The sequence below is a fragment of the Salvelinus sp. IW2-2015 genome, unplaced genomic scaffold (assembly GCF_002910315.2).
Source record: "Salvelinus sp. IW2-2015 unplaced genomic scaffold, ASM291031v2 Un_scaffold922, whole genome shotgun sequence".
In the NCBI taxonomy this organism is placed as follows: domain Eukaryota; kingdom Metazoa; phylum Chordata; class Actinopteri; order Salmoniformes; family Salmonidae; genus Salvelinus; species Salvelinus sp. IW2-2015.
In genome coordinates, this window is record NW_019942647.1 from 152,971 (window position 1) to 170,883 (window position 17,913).

The 17,913-nt window shown below is 42.4% G+C and overlaps 1 protein-coding gene across 5 annotated transcripts; it reads left to right on the forward strand.

The window, feature by feature from the left end:
• Positions 1 to 903: 903 nt before the first annotated feature.
• On the forward strand, positions 904 to 17,097 carry ubtf (upstream binding transcription factor). Of its 5 annotated transcripts, none has more exons than XM_024136443.2 (22): positions 904 to 995; positions 1,917 to 1,953; positions 3,916 to 4,013; positions 4,163 to 4,335; positions 4,489 to 4,572; positions 4,755 to 4,910; positions 5,083 to 5,147; positions 11,377 to 11,503; positions 11,641 to 11,751; positions 11,874 to 12,007; positions 12,122 to 12,263; positions 12,367 to 12,408; positions 14,665 to 14,763; positions 14,967 to 15,122; positions 15,347 to 15,493; positions 15,599 to 15,709; positions 15,797 to 15,885; positions 15,993 to 16,182; positions 16,285 to 16,332; positions 16,460 to 16,528; positions 16,628 to 16,741; positions 16,855 to 17,097. In XM_024136443.2, the coding sequence occupies exons 3-22, from the start codon at positions 3,932 to 3,934 to the stop codon at positions 16,972 to 16,974; spliced, it is 2,259 nt and encodes a 752-aa protein (XP_023992211.1). In that variant the 5' UTR covers positions 904 to 995; positions 1,917 to 1,953; positions 3,916 to 3,931; the 3' UTR covers positions 16,975 to 17,097. The 5 variants fall into 5 exon arrangements, with proteins under 5 accessions (XP_023992211.1, XP_023992210.1, XP_023992214.1 ...); XM_024136442.2 differs by having other exon boundaries at positions 907 to 995; positions 1,856 to 1,953; XM_024136444.2 differs by lacking the exon at positions 904 to 995 and adding an exon at positions 1,184 to 1,211.
• The last annotated feature ends 816 nt before the right edge of the window (positions 17,098 to 17,913 follow it).

Here is a 17,913-nt window from a genome sequence, read left to right on the forward strand (position 1 = left end):
GCACCATTTTTTAATTGATCAGGGCAGGTGTAAAAGGACAGCTGTATATTTGGTTTATTGTATGTTGATGTGTGTTTGAATCACTGTACAACTGRTGTTTTGATTTTCACCCAACCAATTAAAGACATTTTAAACCCTTTAATTTCTTAATTTGAGACATTCCWTCACTTTATTCATCAATGGTAGGAGGGCTGACAGTGCTGGTCCACAGGAGCACTGAGAAGGGCGCCACTCCAACGCGGTTTAACGAGGCTGTGCGCTCATTGGAAAGTCATTTGTTTCCAATGGATCTGGCTGTCTGGATTGGATGGCTGGATTACGCCCCCAAACTGACAAGGTGGAGTTGGAAGAAATTACATGAGTGGGAAAATGAAACCGTCAAATAGGCTACTCGACTTTGCAAATGGGAGCACCACTAAAAGTATAGGCCTATCCATGGAATACAATTCCAGTATCGTTTTCGCAATCTGTCAACAGAGTTAGCGCTGGCATGAATATATGTTTATGACACTTTATTTCTCAAAATGTTCAGTAGGCCTTAACACTGCAGATTGTTATTAAATGTTATTATGCTATAATTTGTGAAATTACTTTGATGTAACAACAGCTAACTAAAGTTCCACTTAGATATAGGCAGCTGTCTGGGACAAATAACTTTTACTAAAGTATTGGTAGTCTAAAAGATTTGCACTCGCTCATTGTCCTCGTTTGGCAACGGCGGGTCGGAGAGCTAAATGTGGAAAAATAGTATGGCTGTGGGTGATGCGTTCGGCAGCGGGGGAGAGATCGAAAATGCGGATGTCTTTGCTAAGAGAAATGGTCGGATCGAGAGAGCTACGCGTTGAGTGGAAGGAGAAAGCAAGTGAGATGGAGGCGGGGGGAAGTTCCCATCTCTGCGGGGACTGGAGCGCCTGTGCCCTGGACCGGCGGCGCAGTGCTGGCTAACATTCAACCCAACCCCTGTTCCACAACGAGCTCGACTCACGCTGAGACAGGTAAGGCTCACAGCCACCTCCGTCAATTCGACTGCTCAAAAGATATATAAACAAAAATATTTCCACAAACAATTTACGCTCTATGGTTTATTTTCTCCCTTGAGTAATTTTAAAATTACACCTCATCTTGAATGCCTTGTGTTAGCAAAACACTGACTGCTGTAGGGTAGACCATTCCGAGGTCGCCATACCCGAATTTCCTCTCCTTTACCACGGGTAAGAAATGCGAACTATAGGGTCTAAATAATATGGTATAAATTGATAACATTTGCATTGATTATGGACCACCGTCAATTTGGAATTTAATTCACCAATGTATCTTATTTTATGCTAAGAATTGACTATTTCCGCGCCGAGACCTCCATGCGGTTGTTGACAGAACCAGCCGCCTCTCTGGTTAGCCATCATGGATCTCAGTTTAATATCTCACCGTGTGGGCTCACCCTCTATCTCGCTTGACAACCATCATTGCCAACCTGCGAAAACCAGTCTCTGGTATTGTTATAGTTGCCTATGATTCTGGTGCGGGGCAGGTTAGTTGCACACCCAGGCTTACTTTAAACCCCATTTCTTGCTAAGCATGTAGTGCGCCATATGAGCTTGTCACGGTCGGTATCCTAACTGACTCGCGCTTTGCCTGTAGCATGGCGGCTCTGGAACCATCCTCGCGCCAGTGAACCATTTGCAATCTCGYATGTACAAATATTTKATTCTGTGTGGTGTCAATTTGATACAATGTAACCGCGGATTGAAACCTTGTGAATGATGATAGATTGTAGTTATGTATCCTCATTTCAATTCTGAAGATTAGCGAAGATTGTTACCATTTATTTCCCTTTTTCTTCATTCGTGTGCCTCAGTCTTCATGACCCATCCTCGCCACACGGCTACAAAACCTGGTTTACCCGTGTTCAACAACAGCTGAAAGAAAAGTCGGGGTGGATAGAACCGTTTCACGGTGAGTTTGTATATTAAAATCGTTGTTTTTCAATAAACACAACAGTGAATTTGTCTGTCTGAGATGAATGATTTTCTAAACATGATTCTCTTTCATGGAGACGAGGTCAGTGTTCGGGTCGTTTGGAACTGGATTTTTTCCTATGGGTTAATGCAAAACTAGTAACGTTAGGCCAATACGTAATATTTTGAACGACCAATTACAAATACATTTATCTAGTTAACGTTACCTGCAATATTGATGTAAATGTATATACAAAATAAAAACGTAAATCATTATCCATGGTGAATCCCCTGAAGTTAGCCACGCTTTAGCTAGCTAGCATAAAAGTTGACTGGTCTGGTGGTGGTTTTCATATTTTACATTTACAGTAGCTAGCTACTATACCTTTTTAAACCTTAAAATGTATAGATTATTGTAATTTGATTATTTTCGCAGGTGGCCACCGTGTTGGCTAACATATTGCTGTAAATTAATGTAAATCTGATGGTTGCTAACATAATATAGCTAGCGAATTAGCAGCTAGCTAACCATTGCATTGAACCAGCGTAGTGCGGTTGCAGCTAGCTAGCGCGGTCGTTGGCTCGGTTGGAGTTTGTGGACCCCACAAACCGTCTTATCATACCAGGATAGTACTTTTAAATTTCCCATAAACTGCATTGATTTATTGGGACACTAGCTAACTATGTCCAACCACTGTTTTAAACGCATCATTAGACCAGCGATAATTGTATCCCCCCTTAAACACACTGGCAGTCCAACACAAGCTCGTGCGTACTATATCACCAAGAACGGGTAAACAACAGGCGGGGTGCTGACTGCAGAGTCGACATCACATATCCGAAATCGGTTACGCCTCGCGCAAGAATGTCCTGCTTTTTCGAGTCTTTTTCGGTTTGATTATGCTTGCCCGCTTCGATACTAAAACGATTAAAACATAGAAACGGGTCTCTGAGGACTATGCCCAACAATTGAATTTATTATAAAGCGTAATATGTATCCCTCTTTGGCCCCTCACAAGAGTCGGCCGATAGAGATTCAAGGCGGAGGCAGGTTTCAATTCCAGCTCAATGTTGGTAGTGTGGCTTTGTCGAGTGGTTCATTTGGTAGTATTGTTCCCTGGCCACCATTCCGCTTCGTTGGAGACCGAAAGCAGATCTCCCGTCCAGTCAGCTGGTTGCCTACAGCTGCCTCTAAATGTTCGCTTCCTCCTTCTGTGGAACCTCCCCACCACCACTCCGAGAAAATCCTCCATTACCGACCGACAGAAGACATGGTCGACAGAAAGCAAAATGAGTTGCTACTTTAATGTAGAATAAGCTAGCCTATTTTCCAAATCGACATAGAGAACATTACCAGTCGTTGCCTTTTGCGGTGTTATTTGAGATGTGAAACCGTCACAAACTATAGCCTGTCTCACCGTGTAGCGTAAACGTTTAGGGGCGGTGTAATAAACATTAATAACCATCATGTCGAGGTCGATTTTAATTTCTAGTATTTTAAAAGGCTGGAATTTCTTACCTAATATCTTGTTTTGAATGATTAAAAGCAGTCTAATAATCAATGTCCAATAAATCTTGTTTTCACTATCACATTTTACACACATATTTTAATATGCAAGTCGATATACTAGTAGAATTATATACATTTTTAACCTCTAACCTATGCCATTTCAAATGTGTTTAATCACCAAGCATTATTTTTCCCACATATTTCCTAATATCACAATGCATAGCATTGGCCAAAGTAGTTTTCTGTTACTTTCTCACATTTGCATGCATTAGGTGTATGCATAGGTAACTTGGCTATTATGTATCCTGTGTAGATTTGATTTTTGCCGGCACAGTAGTGAGAGTAAATTGTTGGTAAGATTAACAATGACTCACTGCACCTTGTATATTATTCACAGCCATTAATATAAAGGGATAGTGTTTTATTAGGATGTGTTTTGTTTATGTGTAGGTTAAAGAAAGTACAGATGAATGGAGAAATGGACGCGTCCACTAAAGACCAAGGTGAGATCATAGTCAATCAACGTGAGATCATAGTAGTCAATCAAGGTGAGATACAGTCACAACATGGAACTTCTTCCTTCCATCCCCTTCAGAATATTGTGCAAAATGGAGAGATTCATGATTTTTTTTCACTTCAGCCAGGATAATGGTTGCAGAACAGGCAAGCTGATGTGTGTGTCCTTGTGTGGCTATAGTGTGGACGCAGGACGACCTTCTGAATCTGCTAGAGGCCATGAAAGTCAATCTTCCCCAGAAGGACCTGGCCAAGTACAAGACYTCGGAGTCCCATRTGGACTGGGAYAAGGTGGCCTTCAACTCATTCACAGGAGAGATGTGCAAACAGAAGTGGAACGAGGTCTCCAAAGTGGTACGCCATGTCTCTTTCATGCTATACTGTGGACTGGGGTATTGTGTATTTGAGAATAAAAGTGGATTTCCAACTCTTGTCAGTTCAATAMGTACATACTGCATCTTGCCTCTGCAATGCGTTTTATGTTGTTGTTCTGTGTCTTTGGTTCAGATCCGTAAATTTCGCACATTAACAGAGCTGATTTTCGATGCCCAAGACTTCATCAAGAACCCGTATAAGGGCAAGAAGCTGAAGGTGAGCTGCATATCCTCTTTTTATGATAGACACTATCAGTTGATACTTTCACAGGTGACACATTATTTTCTTAGCAAATTCAGTCATCTGATGACTGATTTGACTGTKTRTTTGTGTGTAATTTTACTCWTATTTGGTATTGTTCTTTCGAATGTTCTTTTGTTTTATTTTTCACCGAACAGAAGCATCCAGATTTCCCRAAAAAGCCCCTGACGCCATATTTCCGCTTCTTCATTGAGAAGAGGGCCAAGTATGCCAAGCTGCACCCTGAGATGAGCAACCTAGACCTCACCAAGATCCTCTCCATGAAGTACAGAGGGCTGCCTGACAAAAAGAAGGTCAGAAGCAGGGAGAGAGTGGGAAGGAAAGGAAGAGATGCAATTAAAGGGAGGGATATAGTGACGTTTGGGATGGGGGGTAAATATGTTCTCCCTGGTAGATACAATTTATTTGAACTGAGTAATTTSCTGACGTTGCTCATGGTCGACTGACTTGTTTTTTTGACAACAGAAAAAATATCTAGAAGACTTCCAGAAAGACAAAGAAACGTTTGGGCACAGCATGTCAAAGTTCAGGTAAGGTTCAAATTTAGGTTATCTGCAACTGGAGMAAATATATATTTGAAGGGGGGGGATTTCTCCATTGTGTTGAATGTGTTTTAATTTGCTTGATGAATATGTTTATTTTTATTTAACCTTTATTRAACTAGGCAAGTCAGTCAAGAACAAATTCTTATTTACAATGACGGCCTACCAAAAGGCAAAAGGCCTCCTGCTGGGATTACAAATAAAATATAAATATAGGACAACACACATCACGACAAAAAACAAAACAACACTACATAAAGAGAGACCAAAGACCACAACATAGCAAGGCAGCAACACATGACAACACAGCATGGTAGCAACACAACATAATAACAACATGGTACAAACATTATTGGGCACAGACAACCGCACGAAGGGCATGAAGGTAGAGACAATAATACATCACACAAAGCAGCCAAAACTGTCAGTAATGAGTCTTTGAATGAAGAGATTGAGAATAAACTGTCCAGTTTAAGTGTTTGTTGCAGCTCGTTCCAGTCGCTAGTTGCAGCGAACTGAGAAGAGGAGCAACCCAAGGATGTGTGTGCTTTGGGGATCTTTAACAGAATGTGACTGGCACAACGGGTGTTGTATGTGGAGGATGAGGGCTGCAGTAGATATCTCAGATAGGAGGGAGTGAGGCTTAAGAGGGTTTTATAAATAAGCATCAACCAGTGGGTCTTGCGATGGGTATACAMAGATGACCAGTTTACAGAGGAGTWTAGAGTGCAGTGATGTGTTCTACTGATCACCCCAATCCACAYAAGTAGAGACAAATTTGACCCCAATAACTACCGTGGGATATGCGTCAACAGAAACCTTGGGAAAATCCTCTGCGTTATCATTAACAGCAGACTAGTACATTTCCTCAGTGAAAACAATGTACTGAGCAAATGTCAAATTGGCTTCTTACTATATTATCGTACGACAGACCACGTATTCACCCTGCACACCCAAATTAACAAACAAACCAAAACAAAGGCAAAGTCTTATCATGCTTTGTTGATTTCAAAAAAGCCTTCGACTCATTTTGGCATGAGGGTCTGCTATACAAATTGATGGAAAGTGGTGTTGGAGGAAGGTAGCCTAGTGGTTAGAGCGTTGGGCCAGTAACCGAAAGGTTGCTAGATCGAATCCCCGAGCTGACAAGGTAAAAATCTGTCATTCTGCCCCTGAACAAGGCAGTTAACCCACTGTTCCTAGGCCATCATTGTAAATAAGAATTTGTTCTTCACTGACTTGCCTAGTTAAATAAGTAGCATTGGTGGCAAATCTGACGGCCGAATGATAAAAACATCTAGCCGCTCGAGAGCACCCTTACCTGCCGATCTATAAATTATGTCTCTGTAATCTAGCATGGTCATCTGAATCAGGGTTAGTTTGGTAGCTGGGGGTGAAAGAGGAGCAGTTATGATAGAGGAAACTAAGTCTAGATTTAACTTTAGCCTGCAGATTTGATATGTGCTGAGAGAAGGACAGTGTACCGTCTAGCCATACTCCCAAGTACTCGTATGAGGTGACTACCTCAAGCTCTAAACCCTCAGAGGTAGTAATAATACCTGTGGGAAGAGGGGCATTCTTCTTACCAAACCACATGACCTTTGTTTTGGAGGTGTTCAGAACAAGGTTAAGGGTAGAGGGTAGAGGTTGGCCGATTTTAATTAGGGCCGATTTCAAGTTTTCATAACAATCGGTAATCTGCATTTTTGGACACCGATTATGACCGATTACATTGCACTCCACGAGGAGACTGCGTGGCAGACTGACTACCTGTTATGTGAGTGCAGCAAGGAGCTATGGTAAGGTGCTAGATAGCATTAAACTTATATTATAAAAAACAATCAATCTTAACATAATCACTAGTTAACTACACATGGTTGATGATATTACTAGTTCATCTAGCTTGTCCTGCGTTGCATATAATCGATGCGGTGCCTGTTAATTTATCATTGAATCACAGCCTACTTGCCAAACGGGTGATTTAACAAGAGCATTCGCGAAAAAAGAAATGTTGTTGCACCAATGTGTACCTAACCATAAACATCAATGCCTTTCTTAAATTCAATACACAAGTATATATTTTTAAACCTGCATATTTAGTTTATTGCCTGCTAACATGAATTTATTTTAACTAGGGAAATTGTGTCACTTCTCTTGCGTTCTGTGCAAGCAGAGTCAGGGTATATGCAGCAGTTTGGGCCGCCTGGCTCGTTGCGAACTGTGTGAAGACCATTTCTTCCTAACAAAGACCGAAATTTATTAGCCAGAATTGTACATAATTATGACATAACATTGAAGGTTGTGCAATGTAACAGCAATATTTAGACTTAGGGATGTCACCCGTTAGATAAAATACGGAACAGTTCTGTATTTCACTGAAAAAAATAAACATTTTGTTTTCAAAATGATAGTTTCCGGATTTTACCATATTAATGACCAAATGCTCGTATGTCTCTGTGTTATTATATTATAATTAAGTCTATGATTTGATAGATCAGCCTGACTGAGTGGTGGTAGGCAGCAGCATGCTCGTGAGCATTCATTCAAACAGCACTTTCCTGCATTTGCCAGCAGCTCTTCGCAATACTAAAGTACCTGTTAGAACATCCAATAGTCAAAGGTATATGAAATACAAATGGTATAGAGAGAAATAGTCCTATAATACCTAAAACCTCTTACCTGGGAACATGTTAAAAGGAACCAGCAGCTTTCATATGTTCTGAGCAAGGAACTTAAACGTTAGCTTTTTACATGGCACATATTGCACTTTTACTTTCTTCTCCAACACTTTGTTTTAGCATTATTTAAACCAAATTGAACATTAATTATTTATTTGAGACTAAATGGATTTTATTGATTTATTATATTAAGTTAAAATAAGTGTTCATTCAGTATTGTTGTAATTGTCATTATTACAAATATATATATAAAAATCGGCCGATTTAATCGGTATCGGCTTTTTTTGGTCCTCCAATAATCGGTATCGGCATTGGAAAAACATAATCGGTCGACCTCTAGTAGAGAGCTTGTTGGACACTAAAAGCTTTGTTGTAGAGCATTTAACACAAAATCCGGGGAGCTGAGTATAAGACTATCATCTGCATATAAATGGATGAGAGAGCTTCCTACTGCCTGAGCTATGTTGTTGATGTAAATTGAGAAGAGCGTGGGGCCTAGGATCGAGCCTTGGGGTACTCCCTTGGTGACAGGCAGTGGCTGAGACAGCAGATTTTCTGACTTTTATACACTGCACTCTTTGAGAGAGGAAGTTAGCAAACCAGGCCAAAGACCCCTCCGAGACACCAATACTCCTTAGCCAGCCCACAAGAATGGAATGGTCTACCGTATCAAAGCTTTGGCCAAGTCAATAAAAATAGCAGCACAACATTGCTTAGTATCAAGGGCAATGGTGACATCATTGAGGACCTTTAAGGTTGCAGTGACACATCCATAACCTGAGCTGAAACCAGATTGCATACCCAAGAGAATACTATAGACATCAAGAAAGCCAGTCATTTGATTATTATAGTTTTTCTAACACTTTTGATAAACAGGGCAAAATAGAAATAGGCCTATAACAGTTCGGATCAGATTGATCTCCCCCTTTAAATAAAGGATGAACCGTGGCTGCCTTCCAAGCAATGGGAACCTCCCCAGAAAGGAGATACTGGTTAAAAGTTGAGAGATAGGCTTGGCGATGATAGGGGTAGCAGCCTTAAAGAAGAAAGGGTCGAAACCATCTGACCCAGATGTTTTTTTGGGGTCAAGTTTAAGGAGCTCCTTTAGCACCTCGGACTCCGTGACTGCCTGCATGGAGAAACTTTGTAGTAGGGCAGAGGGGAAAGAGGGAGAAGCATTAGAGATAGTCGCATTAGAAGGGGTAGGAGATGAGGAAATGTTGAATGGGCAATGAGGCATGGCTGAGTCATAGGAATCCTGACTTAATGAAGTGGTATTTAAAGAGCTCAGCCATGTGCTTCTTGTCAGTAACAACCACATCATCAACATTAAGGGACATGGGCAGCTGTGAGGAGGGTTTATTCTCCATGTCTTTAACTGTTTTCCAGAGCTTCTTGGGGTTAGACCCATAGAGAGAGAACTGCTCCTTAAAGTAACTAACTTTGGCCTTCCGGATAGTCTGAGTGCATTTATTTCTCATTTGCCTGAACGAGAGCCCGTCAGCCTGAGTATGCGTGTGCCGAGCCTTTTGCCTAATGCAATTCTTGAGGTGGAGTAACTGCAAGATCATGGTTGAACCAGGGGCTGAACCTGTTTTTAATTCTCATTTTCTTGGTGTGCGTGTTTGTTAACAATACCACTGAAAATATAAAAAAAGAAGGTCCAAGCGTCTTCGACAGGGGATCAAGCTGATTTTATATACCATTTTAGAGGCCAGTTCATGAAGGAAGACGTGCTCATTTTAAAGTTTTTTAGCAAGCGTCTATGACACATCAGGACAGGTCGTTTCACTGACCAGCCATTAAGAACACAGGCTGTAAAACAGTGTTCATTAAGGTCATTACAGAAAACACAAGACTGATACCTATCAGGATAATTTGTGAGGATAACATTGAGGAAAGTAGCCTTTTCTGGGTGTTTGGAGTCATARCTTGTGGGATTGGTAATAATCTGAGAAAGATTTAAGGAGTCTCGTTGCTTTAGGACATGGTCAGGTGGTTTAAGCATGTCTTAGGGCAGTTAGGGTACAGGCCGGTGCTGATGGAGGACGATAGCACCCAGCAACAGTCAACAAAAAGCTTTTTGAAAGTTTTAATGCTTAAAACCAGCAAATCAAATTGTTCGGAGACAGACTTGGTGGAGACAACCAAGCGCTGAAGGTGATCCTTGGTAAAGATTGCAAAGGTTATAACCAGAAAGGTTAACATCAGTATTCAAAAAACTCTTCCTTAACCATGTCTTAGTAATGACAAACACATCTGGAGCTGTGAACCCACACTTTCAATTGATCAATTTTAGGTAATTAAGCTTCTAGTGTTAACGTGCAGAAAACCCTGGCTTTTACGAGAGCAGAAATCAGTGAAGCAGATAGCAGAGCACACGTCAGAATTGGGGCTAGCAACAGTAGATGGGCTAGGGTGTACATGCTCATTTCCAGATGTCATCAACAGTAATACAATCAAGGCACAGCATATTACAGGGAGAGCTCTGCAGTGTTGATTTATGACACCTGAATGTGCATCAGATGGCAACAAGACCCTATTGTACAGCAATTTCATCAGGTAACATGAATGCAAAGCCGGGGAGAGGTGGTTAGAATAGGATGAAAGGTCAAACGTCGGTGTAGCCAATAGAGTCAGAGTCCCGAGTGTGGGAACAAACAGTCTGTCCCACGGTTTGGTAAAGAAAGTTTGTAGTGAACAAAGCATGCAGTAGTCATGAGGCAAATAGAAAAATGCACAAGAAAAAAATAAGCCATTGTAAGTTCAGAGTAACTCGCCCCAACAGTGCGTGTGTGCTGGAGGCGAGCGAAAGCTCAGGAGAGGGAAGTGTGGTGGGGGTACCTGTACCAGACGGGGAGACGGGCCAGGGCAGACGGTGAACAGATCGCCAGGTGGAATCCAAGCAGCATTGCAGCAGGCAATGCCCACTTGGGAGAAGCTTTTATTTCTGGAAGCAGATTTCTTGTAGAAAATGCCAGTGAATGGTCTTTGAACAGCAGGAGGGGGCTTCAAAGGGCGCTTCAAAGATTCCTGCCACTTGTTGGGCCCAAAGGCCTCGACAGCCTTTACTTCACACCTCAGTGCTAATTGAAGTTGTATTTGGTCTGTCCTTGCAAGCCTGGCAGTCTTAACTCAGCATTCAGTCCCCATGAAGTAAAATATCATTGTAATGTACTTTTAAAATATTTTTTTCTTGGTTTTCAAAATAGAATCAGACCAAATACTACTCACTCAGTTCCCGGTTGGACGGTATCCTCAGGTCTCTGCTGTTTGTTTGCTAGAGCAGCCTCCGTATAGTTTGGAAAAAGGAAACCTTGGTAGCAGTAATCTCTCTGGTTAATTTTGGTCAAAATTAGGCTTTAGGTTCGAAGACCATGCTGTGGAGGGTAGCATCCTGCATATTTCCCTGCTGAAAAATCTAAGTTTATCTAACTCCAAGTCTTTCCTTTTGTAAAAAAAACATGTTGAAAAATGTGAGAGCTCACATGCAGCTGTCTCTCTCTCACAGTAGTCATTGGGTTTCTGTGTGACTATAGGGAGGACCATCCCGACCTGGTGGAGAGCATGGCAAAGAAAGGTTCTAATGTGCCAGAGAAACCCAGGACGCCTCAGCAGCTATGGTACAGTCACGAGAAGAAGGCCTTCCTCAAAACACACGCAGARGTGAGTTACGCTTTTCAGGACCGTTTGTTAGCACCTACAAAAACACAATGTTCACACTCAATGCTAACATGCTAAAGTTGAACTATGTCCATCTGAAGCAACYTATATGTTCTTGAATCTATAATATCTGTTACTAGGCGACCACCAAAGACATTAAAGACAGTCTTGGGAAGCAGTGGACACAGCTGTCAGACAAAAAGAGACTCAAGTGGATTGCCAAGTCCCTGGAGATGCACAAAGCATATGAGGTGAGAGCATCCTCAAATATGAGGCACAAGACTCTGAAGATGGCCAAATTACTGCCTGACTTGTGTATTTCCAAGAGGGTTAATAGATTTTTTATCCCGTGACCCCTGTTTGTTTTCCACAGGAGGTGATGAAGGGCTTCATTGAGACTCACCCAGAGCTCAACATGAGCAACGAGGACATCGTCAAGTCCACCCTCACCAAGGCTGAGAGACATCTGAAGGACAAATCTGATGGCAGYCCAGACAAACCACCCCCGTSAGTACTAATCCCCACCAGCACACTTTTAATCTTACCACTGMGTGATCACACRGTTAACTGGACATGGTGACYAGGGTTGTGACCGTGTTGTGTATTCTGTGTGTGTTTTAGGAATGGTTACTCCATGTTCTGTGCTGAGTTGATGTCCAGTATGAAGGACGTGCCCAGTACAGAGCGCATGGTCATGTGRAGCCAGCAGTGGAAGCTGCTGAAACAGAACGAGAAGGACGGCTACCAGAAACGCTGCGAGCAGGTCTGTACTTCACTAGCAGGTGGACTGTTCACTCCATTGTTGACTTTTTGGACATGTTGTCAGAAGTCTTAAGTGCTCAAGTTTTCACAATTCTGTTTTTCAGAGAAAAAAAGAATACGAAGTCGAGATGAACCGGTTTCTTTGTGTAAGTTTGTTTTTCTACATGTATGTGTGTGTCTATATACAGTTGAAGTTGGAAGTTTACATGCACTGACACGGAACCCAAACCGGCTGCGCGCGTGTGCCATCGTGCATACATTTATTTTGTCCCCCCACACCAAACGTGATCACGACACGCAGGTTAAAATATCAAAACAAACTCTGAACCAATTACATTAATTAATTTTTAAAAGCATTAAACATGTATGGCAATTTAGCTAGCTTGCTGTTGCTAGCTAATTTGTCCTGGGATATAAACATTGAGTTGTTATTTTACCAGAAATGCACAAGGTCCTCTACTCCGACAATTAATCCACACATAAAACGGTCAACCGAATCGTTTCTAGTCATCTCTCCTCCTTCCAGGCTTTTTCATCTTTGAACTTATATGGTGATTGGCATCTAAACTTTCATACTATTACCACGACGACCGGCAACACAGTTCGTCTTTCAATCACCCACGTGGGTATAACCAATGAGAAGGCACGTGGGTACCTGCTTCTATAAACCAACGAGGAGATGAGAGATGCAGGACTTGCAGCGTGATCTGCGTCAGAAATAGAAAGGACTTCTATTTTAGCCCTTGGCAATGCAGACGCGCGCTAGCAGTGTGGGTGCAATAATTGAATAACATAGATTTCTAAATTTATTTTGGAGTCATGAACTTGTTTTTCAACCACTCCACAAATTTCTTGTTAACAAACTATAGTTTTGGCAAGTCAGTTAGGACATCTACTTTGTGCATGACACAAGTAATTTTCCCAAAATTTTTTACAGACAGATTATTTCATTTATAATTCACTGTATCACAATTCCAGTGGGTCAGAAGTTTACATACACTAAGTTGACTGTGCCTTTTAAACAGCTTGGAAAATTCCATGGCTTTAGAAGCTTCTGATAGGCTATTTGACATCATTGGGTCAATTGGAGGTGTACCTGTGGATGTATTTCAAGGCCTACCTTCAAACTCAGTGCCTCTTGTGCTTGGACATCATGGGAATATCAAAAGAAATCAGCCAAGACCTCAGAAAAAAATGTTAGACCTCCACAAGTCTGGTTCATCCTTGGGAGAAATTTCCAAACGCCTGAAGGTACCACATTCATCTGTACAAACAAGTAGTACGCAAGTATAAACACCATGGGACCACGCAGCCGTCAAACCGCTCAGGAAGAGACGCGTTCTGTCTCCTAGAGATGAACGTACTTTGGTGAGAAAAGTTCAAATCAATTCTAGAACAACAGCAAAGGACCTTGTGAAGATGCTGGAGGAAACCGGTACAAATGTATCTATATCCACAGTAAAACGAGTCCTATATCGACATGACCTGAAAGGCCGCTCAGCAAGGAAGAAGCCACTGCTCCAAAACGCCATAAAAAAGCCAGACTACGGTTTGCAACTGCACATGGGGACAAAGATCGTACTTTTGGAGAAATGTCCTCTGGTCTGATGACAAAAATAGAACTGTTTGGCCATAATGACCATCGTTATGTTTGGAGGAAAAAGTGGGAGGCTTGCAAGCCGAAGAACACCATCCCAACGTGAAGCACGGGGGTGCAGCATGATGTTGTGGGGGTACTTCACAAAATAGATGGAATCATGAGGATGGAAAATTATGTGAATATATTGAAGCAACATTCAAGACATCAGTCAGGAAATTAAAGCTTGGTCGCAAATGGGTCTTCCAAATCAAACAATGACCAACAAAGCATACTTCCAAAGTTGTGGCAAAATGGTTTAAGGACAACAAAGTCAAGGTATTGGAGTGGCCATCACAAAGCCCTGACCTCAATCCGATTAGAAAATTTGTAGGTAGAACTGAAATGGCATGTGCGAGCAAGGAGGCCTACAAACCTGACTCAGTTACAACAGCTCTGTCAGGAGGAATTGGCCAAAATTCACCCAACTTATTGTGGGAATCTTATGGAAGGCTATCCAAAACATTTGACCCAAGTTAAACAATTTAAAGGCGATGCTACCAAATATGATGTGATGAAAGAAATAAAAGCTGAAATAAATCATTCTCTACTATTATTCTGACATTTCACATTCTTAAAATAAAGTGTTGATCCTAACTGACCTAAGACAGGGAATTTTTACTGGGATTAAATGTCAGGAATTGTGAAAAACTGAGTTTAAATGTATTTGGCTAAGGTGTATGTAAACTTCCGACTTCAACTGTATCTAGTGAATGAGAGCAGAGGCAGTATGTATGTTATTTACTCAGTGTCTGTCTGTCTGCAGAGTATATCAGAGGAGGAGCAGCAGCGTGTGCTGGGGGAGCAGAAGATGATTGGCTTTAAGAAGGGCAGCGGGGGCAGCAAAAAGAAGAGCAGAGCAAAGGTAAGTCCCACAATGTGTCAGTATCACTCACCTCATTAGCTCCACATATTTCACAATAACAATCATAAGGAAGTATGAAATGGAGATGACTGTAATTTTATCAATCTCAGACAAAATAGAAATTGACTGTAGTATGCATTATTTCAGAGGGGATCAATAAAGTTGTWTTGAATTGAAAAAAGCTCCCATCGCTTAAATTGCAGCCTAGCCCAGAGAAGCCCAAAAGGCCCATCTCGGCCATGTTCATCTTCTCTGAAGAGAAACGTCCCAAGCTGCAGCAAGAGCGACCAGACCTGTCTGACAGTGAGCTCACCAGGCTGCTGGCACGCATGTGGAACGAGCTCTCAGATAAGAAGAAGGTACACACACCCCAGTTTAATACACACTACCATAGTGCAGCTGAGGGAGGGTTCTGAGCAGTAAGATGCAGTATATAAATATCTATGGTATAGAATAAAATGCAGTTCAATGCATGACCGCATCAATTATATGGCATCGGCTTGTGTCGATGAAAGGGGATTACTGGTTTCAGCCTCTACCTGTGATTGTTAGRTAAATAACTGACGTTGTCTTCCCCCTGTAGGAGAAGTACAAGCGTCTTGAAACGGTCTTGAAGGCAGAGTCTGTGAAGAAGGGACAAGAGGAGCGCAGCCGGCTGCCAGACACCCCCAAGACTGCACAGGACATCTGGCAGCAGAGCGTCATAGGAGACTACCTGGCCAGGTTCAAGGTGGGTGACACAACTATGGCCTTGGAWCAGGACTGCCTTTTAAAGCATGTCAACTCCTTCTCCCCTTGTCCTMACTATCTACCTCATTCTTCCTGTGCTTTACAGAACGACCGGCCAAAAGCCCAGAAAGCCATGGAAGCCACTTGGAACACCATGGAGAAGAAGGAGAAGATCATGTGGATCAAGAAGGCAGCTGAGGACCAGAAACGATACGAGGTAAGTGGAATCCAATGTGTCTGAAAGGCAGAGGCCCCAGACATTTAAGTGTCCATTGAGACTTACTGGCACTCTTTTTGCTGACAGAGGGAACTGAGTGAGATGCGCTCTCCTGCAACCATCATTGCTTCAGGGAAGAAYATGAAATTTGARGGTGAACCCAAGAAACCCCCATCGTGAGTGTATTTCTGATGGAGTGRTTCTGTCTGTGTTTTTGATAAGCTTACTTCACTGTGTTCAACTATAACTATATTGATCTWGGATTTGTAKARGTACCTTTCAGGAATGGCTATCAGAAGTTCTCTCAGGAGATGCTGTCCAACGGAGAGCTGAACCACCTCCCTATGAAGGAGCGCATGGGGGAGATCGGGGGCCGCTGGCAGAGGCAGCCCCAGAAGGAGAAAGACCGCTACAAAAAGATCGCTGAGGAGAAACAGAAGCTGTACAAAATAGAGCTGGAGCGGTGGCTGGCGGTACGCCATKTTTGATTTGTTGCCGACACTAAGTGCATTGAACATCCTAGCAATTGMGTGCCTGTAATGACCTGACWAATTAAAATGTCCCTGCTTTCACAGAGCTTGTCCTCACAAGAAAGAAATGTGTACAAGGAGTACAACTCACAAGTAAGTTGTCCGTGCTATTCTATTATGCCTTAGAGTGAGAGTATTCACAAACTCTCCCTGTAGTTGCTGGCAAATGAACATGTAAACAAACTGAGTGTTAATCTTAATCTCCTATTGTCTTCCTCAGAAAAGAAAAACCCCAGTGAAACCAGGAGGCACTGCAGCCAAAGTTAAGGCCAAGGTAACCAAGAAGTCGGTAAGTCCCAGCTCTGTTCAGTTTATCATTACCACTCTACTTTTACTACTCTGCTCTAAGTCAAATATCATTCATCTCTGACAATTAATCTTCCCCCAGGACACAGAGGACGAGGATGATGATGAGGAGGAGGAAGAGAAGGAGGCTGCCTCATCAGATAACGATTCGTCCAGTGCAGAGGACAGTGAGGAGGAAGATGATGATGACGACGATGTTAGTTTTCAGACTTGTGTGAAATTCATCATTGCTGTTGGAAATTATAATGGTGCCCTTGACTGACATGACATGAGGCTAATGTTCTTGTTGTGRGACACCTCCTCTTGCAGAATGAGGAAGACAACGATGATGACGACGATGAGGAGGCGGAGGATAAAGAGAACAAGTCGGAGGGGAGTAGCAGCAGTGATTCGAGCTCAGTGGAGACGTCGGACTCTGATTCAGACTGAAACTGGTCCGTTGTGACCCAAGAGAGACTGAGCAGCGCTGAGCCAAGAGTTCAGGGAGCGCTGCCACTGTGCCGGCCCTGCTCTCCTCACAACCCACCACCAGAGGGAGCCRCTGCCCCACCATGTCCATTTCTCACTCGCTTTCTCTCTTCTGTGTTTCTTCATTGGTGTTCTGTACAAGGAGGGTGAAGACCCTAACACCACCACATCATGACCTTCATCTGTTATTCCTCCAACCCTGCCTTGACCTGCTCCCCTGCCCAGCCCACACAACGCTGGGTTCAGGTGGGGACATTTGGCTTCCTTTCTATATTCTGTGGCTAATACGTTTCTATTAGCAGTTTTTTGGGTGACTGTTGATTTTGGCCCCATCCTGTTTTGTCTGTGTCTGTCAGATGCTAGAGGCCACGGTTGTGAAGGGGTGAGTTGTGAACAGGCCTCCTAGAGCCAAAGAACCTATTTGTCTGTGGGATTATTTTGGGGTGGGGGGTGCAGGGGACCAAATAATTGCACTCTTGAGAATGTTTCCTTTAGTCTTTTGTTCTTCAGCGCCTCTCAACTTTCTTCCTGCTCTCAATGTGTATGTTTTAATTAMTAGGTTCTTAACGAGGTGGTATCTTCAGGAAAAATTAAGCCATTATGACTGTCTCTTGTTGTTGCTGGAAATTTAGAGGAGATGTATTCATCCACAGTTTTAGTTAGATTTGGATGCATTTAGAAAAATGGCTTTTACCTGTCTTTGACAGGTATTCATGTTCAAAGGTGACTGACAGTCTATTTATTTATGCTACATAGAAATGCGTCCAAGCTTTTTTGGGGGACAATTTCAAGGGTCTTTGTGGAGCAAGTCCAAGACAATTCGGTTTGACTCATGTTGATTCTCATGTTGATTTTTCAGTTTAGATTTGTTCATCCACTGGCCTGTTGAACAGAATAAAT